Source organism: Apaloderma vittatum, unplaced genomic scaffold (genome assembly GCF_000703405.1).
Source record: "Apaloderma vittatum isolate BGI_N311 unplaced genomic scaffold, ASM70340v1 scaffold763, whole genome shotgun sequence".
Lineage (NCBI taxonomy): Eukaryota > Metazoa > Chordata > Aves > Trogoniformes > Trogonidae > Apaloderma > Apaloderma vittatum.
Genome location: NW_009708363.1, coordinates 246 through 7,853, shown reverse-complemented (window position 1 = coordinate 7,853; position 7,608 = coordinate 246). Strand labels below are relative to the sequence as shown.

General features: G+C 39.2%; 1 protein-coding gene across 1 annotated transcript in view; it reads right to left on the bottom strand.

Moving 5' to 3' along the window:
- Positions 1–7,601, bottom strand: part of MTX3 (metaxin 3) — a gene marked incomplete at its 5' end in the record, with an annotated part of 9,309 nt that extends 1,708 nt beyond the window's left edge. Inside the window, 7 exons of the mRNA XM_009866516.1 lie at positions 1,442–1,530; positions 1,919–2,076; positions 2,917–2,993; positions 3,130–3,312; positions 4,314–4,406; positions 5,938–6,014; positions 7,544–7,601. Of these exons, the coding sequence (XP_009864818.1) occupies positions 1,442–1,530; positions 1,919–2,076; positions 2,917–2,993; positions 3,130–3,312; positions 4,314–4,406; positions 5,938–6,014; positions 7,544–7,601 (735 nt within the window). The remainder of the gene's footprint in view (positions 1–1,441; positions 1,531–1,918; positions 2,077–2,916; positions 2,994–3,129; positions 3,313–4,313; positions 4,407–5,937; positions 6,015–7,543) is intronic.
- Between the last annotated feature and the right edge of the window lie 7 nt (positions 7,602–7,608).

Sequence of the window (7,608 nt, the reverse complement as noted above, 5' to 3'; positions counted from 1 at the left end):
AGCCTGGAGAAGAGGAGACTTGTGGGGAACTTATCAATCTCTGCAACTACCTGAAGGGAGGTTGCTCTTCTCCCAGGTAACTAGTGACAAGACCAGAGGACATGGCCTGAAACAGTATCAGGGGAGGTTTAGGTTGGATCTCAGGAAACACTTCCTCATGGAGAGGGTGCTCAGACATTGGGATGCACTGCCCAGGGAAGTGGTGGAGTCACCGTCCCTGGAGTTGTTTAAGGAGAGGCTGGATGTGGCACTTAGTGCCATGGTCTAAGAGCCATGGTCTGGTCGATGTGGTGGTGTTGGGACATAGGCTGGACCTGATGATCTCAGAGGTCTTTTCCAGCCTCAATAATTCTGTGAATCGATGATATACATCATATTCAGTATAAAGCTGAGGGACCATGGAGGTCAAGCCCTCTTCTTCAATGGCCGGCGTCCAAGGAGGACTCCTTCCATTTTTTGCCTTTGATTCCAATCCCTGAGTTGCCAAATCCAGCTCGTGTGTCCAGTTCCCTTCTGCTGCCAAGTCTGAGATTTCCCTGGTGCCTGCCTGCTCTGTAGCATCAGCGATGCCTGCTATCAGGGCAGGGAGGTGGACGTGCATTTGGTACTGGTTTTGTATATATTTGTATAGACTTCACTGTCTCCATTATCTTCTTATTGCTTTATTAAAGCTGCTAAAGCTGTTATTGCTTTATTAAAGCTGTTTTAGTTTTCTTTTCCAGTCCATAAGTCTCTCTGCCTCATTCTCTTTGGGGAGGGAGAGGGGTTAATAGAGAGCATCTGTCAGTCAGTCAGTGGCTGGCCCAGCCCTAACCTTCTACACAAGCTACAGCTTCAGAAGCTGATCATAGTTAATTATCTATCTCACATGCTGATCTTATTCAGGATGAAAAAGATCCTTCTAGTTCAAGTGTTCTATCTGCATCAGAAGATTAATTCTTCACAAGCATTTTTCATTCTGTTGTATAGCTTTTGATAGGTGCTGAGTGACAGTATTAGAAACAAAGAATATAAAGAAATAAAAGCTAGCTGTAGAACAAGCAGAAGAGTGACTGCAGGTTAGTGGTTACAACATTCATCTGGGAGCAAGGAGAGCTGGCAATCAGTGTTAACTTGCAAGACCATTTCTGAGTTTTGATTAATACATTTGCCTCTTCCTTTGCTGGAATGTATACTTGCAGAAAGGCACAGGTCTTTTGTTGGTATGTGCACTTGCAAGAAAATGTTCTTGTGACTGTAATAAAACTGATTCTTCAGTACAAGCCTTCATTAATTATTCATTTCAAATGACATGATATTCTTCCTGTCTGTCAACACAAATTAACTCACTACAACTGAAGCGATTAAAACAAAATGTCCATTGTACAGTTGCAGTTGCCATGCAAGAATATCCAAGTAACCACAACAAAGCAGGAAAATTAGAGACTGAAGCAAAAGTAACCTTTTCAATCAAGTTGGATTCCTTATTTACAAGCTGTGTGAGTTTCTGCAGATTAGCATCTGCTGTATCCTGTCCAGCCGGAGAATGGCCTGGAGAGTGAAGGCAGAAAGATGAAGGGTGAAAAGCTATTTACAAAAGCTTCCCAATCCTTAAAAGATAAACACACACTGGAGAGAAAGTTCATGCAGTGTTTTTATCCTAAGGGGAATTTAAGTAGAAAAGCCATTCCATGTAAGAAAAACAGAAGTACTAAGCATGAGCCATACCACAGATACAGGTGCATTTTGATTGACAGTCTAAAATGGAGTATTAGCCCTTGTTTTTCATTTTCAACCCCTTCTGTACATCTTTGGAAGCTTCTCCACCTCATTTATCCACAGAAGTTCTAACCTAAACTACATAAAATCTTATTCTACCTTGGTTCACAGACAGTCCTAATCCAAACATGACAAAAAGAGGAAAAACTCCACAGCTTACCTGAGACAGTTAACCTGAAGTAGCAAGCTAAAATATCATCACAGAAACGACACAGATTGGGAAGCTGTTTCAAATGCTCTTGTAATTGTACTCTGGGGAAGCACACTTTATAAATTGGTGCAAGGAAACCAAACGCAAAGGCATCCAAGGTGGTAGGCCTGAGAAGGGTTACAAAACAAAACAAAAATCCAAAGGGACCGAGGTAAGACATTAAGACCTCTAAAACTGTCTTCTGTGTATGTCAAACACAACTCATGACAGAACACAGCTGGCATTCCATCTTTCCATACCAATTTCAAAAATAGTTTGTACAGACTATCTACTGATTTCAGCACGTCTCAAGTAGAGACATGCTGGCAAGCTGAAACAGTAATTTCAGCATTGAAATCCAGTTGCACTGTGATAGATAAACAAGCCATTCTAAAACACAATTCTGGCACCACAAAAGCCAAGCTGTACGCCAGGGGACCAGATCTTCTCGTCCAACTTCATGGCTAAAGGAACAGATCACTCTTTTTAGGACCTGCTGGTGCTATGTTGTTGGCAATATCTACTTCCTGCTTTGTGCACGTACCACAAGAGGAGTGTTTCTGGACCCACACCCTCCTGCCACAAAGGCAGTGATAACACCTCAGGCTTAATTTAAGCACTTTTTCTACAAACAAGTACAGGAGGCAACATTCAGTGGCTAGAAAAGCATTTGCTAGGACTACACTAACTCATCAAGCACCTCACATTTTCTTAGCAGCTGAGGAGATTATCTGCCTCTCTGTGGAAAAACACAGGATAAGGGAGGCACTGGATTAATTTAGTCCATAGATCTTGTTTGCGCCCTGTTTGCTCACTCAGATTTATGTGAAAATCAGAGTGTGAGACATGACGCTACCATGCAGCACTTACAACATTCTAGCAGGTTAAAAAAAAAAAATTTAAGTGTTCACAGAGTCACATGGTACCTGTTTTATTACTTATTAAAAAAAAAAAAAAATCACACTCACGTATCTCCAAAGAAAAACTGAGATGTTCCCAATCTCTTCGACAGGAGATTTAGGCACTCCTTGGCATCTCTGTATATCTGATGAGACACAACACTGTCTAAGAGCCCTAGGTGTATGTACAGCATCGTTCATCATTTGACAGTGTGCTACACTGCTTCAGTTCTTGTCTTTGACAGCTCCAACTTACAAATTCTTTACAACGACAACACATACCTGTGCTTCTACTTCAGTGAGACTGTAGAGTGGAGGCCCTCCCCTGGTCAGTAAGATCCTGTTCAGTGCCTCCCTGGACATCTTTCCAGGCAGATACAAACTAAGTGGGAAGGCAATCCTTGAGGCAAACCATGGCTTTGTCACGCTGCAGTAATTTTCAGCCTCAACCCAGAAAGTGTGCAGCTGTATCAACAAAAGGAAAAATATGACTGGAATTTGAGTTAAGAATAGTAGGCACCTCTCTAAAGTTTGATGTGCAAGATCTCTGTCAGAGAAGCAGAAGCACCAGGAATGATTTTAAGGCAAACAGGCTCCATGAAGGATTATATGAATCATCTGAGTGCAGATGTATATAATTATGGCAACAGCTATCTCACACCTAAAGAAGAACAATAAAGGTTCTGTATAGACCTATAAACACATGCATAAAGTTACATACATACTTATGTTTATATTTACATATACACACATACACACACACTGTACATGAATATATTACAAAAGTTGCAGAAATAAAAGGTTAGGTTTGAACCTTCTAGATTTTTTAAAGAGTTTTATATAAATCTTAAAAATAAAAATTATTATAAAATGATGAACTCTAAACACTATGGGTCAGCTGAAGATGCCAGCCCATGATATAACCCAGTCAGATTATTTTTTCCTGTACAACTGAAGCCAAAGTCATTCAACAGAATCAGTATCTGGGGATTTTATAGCTTTAACGTATTTACACTAAACTGGTGAGTACATGCAGCCAAGTGTTATTCAGAACTTAAAAACAAATCCATCGATGAGTATTTTAATTTCTGAAAAGTTCTAACCAAACATTCAAAAGGCTTCCACACTTGTGCACCCCACATCAGACATACTACATCTTACTCAAAGCTTTTTCAAAAGAATCAAATTAAACAAAACGGCCACAATAACTTGTTTTCAGGATACTGCCTCCCAGAATTATCTAAGAGAACATTCATACATACACTTTTAAAATGTCTTTCATAAATTCACTACTATTACTTCACATTCCACAAGTACACACTTCTTTCTTTTTCAGAAGTTACTAGGCAGTATTTCCAAAATTGGACTAACAAAGCAAATGCATTCCAGTCAGGACACATTGGATGTATCTTGTAGCATTCATTTCTAAAAATTCCGGCCATTATAAAATATTTTTCAATACTTACCAGAGCAGGAAGCAGCTTCTCTTCAAGTAGTGCAATATATGCCAATGTATCAGCTCCTTGTTTTGCAGACAATTCATAATCGGCATTATATTTCTATGAATTAAAAAAATATATATATACTACAACTAGTGTTACACAGACCTGTGACACAACCTGAAATTGCTTCAAACTTAACACCTATCAAGTCAGTAAATACAACATTTTTCAAGGACAGAAAGCCCATGCTCCCTAGAATTTCTCTACTTCTTCAGGTCAGCTACGCTAAACCTCCCTATATCTCCCTTTTCCACTTTTCCATTCCTAGATTTTTGGGCTCTCCTACTCCCAGAATAACTTTTGTGTCTCCTTCTCATTGTCTTCCAAGCATGTTACAGTCATGTATCAAGTCCAGTGATACAGAGGCAATTTTTCAATATTTAGAGATGTAGCAAACCTATGGCAAGTCCTCATATTTATTTTTAAAGAAGCATCTGGCACTTAAGCAGATGTAACTATAAAAAAAAGGCAATTACCATCTTTGATTTTAATTACCAAAGTTTAGTAACTGGATGCCTGCAATATAAGAGACCAAATGCACAGCTAAATTAACACAGTTACAGCTGACCAAGCTTTTAATTCTAAAACTGGATCCTTTTAAAAAAGGTACATTTAGATGTTTGTTAAGTTTTTCAGAAGGAGAGGAGATTCATTTCAATTAATTTATAAACAGAGGGTCAGTGCTGACTCTTAGATACGTGGAAAGCAAGTATATTGTTATACTTTAACACGAAGAGGTGGTGTTTTTTTCCCCAATATTAAGGAATCTCTGGTATTCAAACCCTACGAAACTTCCGAATTTTAAAACAACTGGCTAAAATCCCATCTTGAATGTGCAGTTTTGGGACTCTGTTTTTCTACCCCCAAAGACTTAAAGTCTCAGTAATATGGCATTCATCAGACAATCTCGACTAGGCAGGAACTGAATTTCTAATGTAAAATCAGAACACTGGGCTGGAGAACCATCTCAGAAATAAAAATATGATGCTACGCTTTATCAGACATCTTTATAGTTGTGAAAAGAAAAAAATTGTATGGCCTTATTCTTTGTGAATAAAGCATTAAGAGATATGCAAAAGGCAAGCAAGAGTTGACTACACAGTAGTCTTGATGTGCATCAGGAAATGCTTGCAGACATTTTTATGCTACAAGCTAAAGAAGCGGATTAAAAGCAATGCTGTATGTACTATCCTTCAAAAAAGGAGCACTGGGAGACAATTACCCACTCAAGTAGCTAAAATTACACTTCCTAAATTGTGATATCACAGCTCTACGAAGCTATAATGACATTAAAACTGTTACAATTGAGAGCAGTATGCTCTGTGAGAAGCTGCTTAATTAAGGACAGTTTATTATCCTTTTCAATGAACAGTCTTCTTGTGCTTATTTTTAATCTTTCGCATTACAATTAAACTTTCAAAAAGAAATCTGTTATCCAGTATTTTGCAGTTCTCATGCACATATGAAAAACAGGAAAGCACTGGGTCTGAAATGAGTTCCAGGTTTTTGGAAGCTGGTATCAATGTGTACAGGGAACACACAGAGTCACCACAAGGCAGAGAAAACAAATGTTTTAGAAGAGACCTACCTGCTTCCTTAAGAAGTTTAGTATTTTTGCTGGCTGAGAAATAACAGTGTCTTCTGATGTAAGCACTGGCACATCTCCTAGAAGACATAAAAATACAGTCAACAGCACAACTAAAAAGCAATCACTCACCTCATCTACTTGTCTTTTCTCCATAGCATGCTCTGATCTCCCTAACAGGTATGCATAAACTACGCTTTACACAGCAGAGGAGGTTCCACCAAGGTTACAAATACGTTTAGGGTACTGCAGTCTTCACTAGTAAAAACACACAAAAAAGGGCCCACACCAAACCAGACTGAAGCCAACGTCTTCTGCTAGATCTGCTGACACTTTGAGAAGCAGGCTACTTGTCTGTATTTCAGATGTTCATCCCAAGAGACAAAAACTCCAACCCAGTCCAACTGCCCTCTCAACTCATTTACCCCCAGGCCTCTCCTTCTTTCTACTCAAATTTTTCTCTGTCTTTCCCCTCCAAAACCATTTTAACCACCTGTTTTCTCCAGCTACAACCAATCCCAAGCTACCACTCCATAACCATGAACTACCCCAAAACCAGCCAGAAGCTTACTGCTCAGCCTTTACTCATCAGATTACAGAATCCAAGACTGTCGTGTAAAACCTCTGTAACAGTGCCTATCTTATGGCACAATCAGGATGTAACTGCCACAATGAGCCTAATGTGACAGTGCTGCTAAACACTATCGGTATCAATTATGACCAATACCTACTATTTTGATTTTTTTTGTTCGGATTCAATGTATTTTGGCTACGAAAAAAGCCACTGAACTTTTGGCAAGTACACCCTTGGTATTGGTATTTTCTGCTAACAGAAAACAATACACTGAAAAGCAAGAGTCAAAGGCGTACTTTTGCATTAACTAAACTGATGGTGTGCTAGGCGTAAATTACAGACCACTTTAAAACTGCAGTGATTTTACCTCTCTGGAATACACCAAGACAATAACTTAAACGCTTGAGCGAACACATATGCAACAAGTAGAAGTACCTGAGAAGAAGTCCTCTCCAGTACCTGCTCATCAACTTCCCTGGCAATTCAGTTGTTAGTCACCTTTTCTGAGTCAACCTCTCTAACTCAGCACAGTACTTCACACCCCAGCGCATGCAAGTTATGATCTTTGAGGCCCACGTTCCAATTCTAACTGTACCAGCCCATTAAATTATGTATACTTAAAGAACACTACTTCCATACGCAAGCCTAGTTAACATAATTACAAATATGCAAAGTGCAAAAAGCTTAAAAGTTGGCATTATACTATCAATATAGACTGCCTGACAGAAACAGGTATGTGCTGGCATCACTGCTTAGTTGAACCTCCAGTGCTTCACTCACACTCGTTTTAATGAAGTGTAATTTGGGACACTTTATTTATGTCTTCTGTCATTTTATTGGCACAAATTTATCACACTCGATCCTGTAAGGTCATTTAAGCATGTACTGAGAAAGCAGGTAGCCTTCACTGGGGCAGGTTACACTCACTAACACAAAACCAAAGCAAACATGGAAACAATGCAGAAACTGGAACACACATCTGCAAAGGAATAAACAAAATACGAACAGAAGAATAAAAAAATGCAAAGATGGTACCTTTTGAAGCTCTCCAAGAATTATTTATAGTGTTCACTGTCAGGGGAGCACCAGAAAACTTAGCG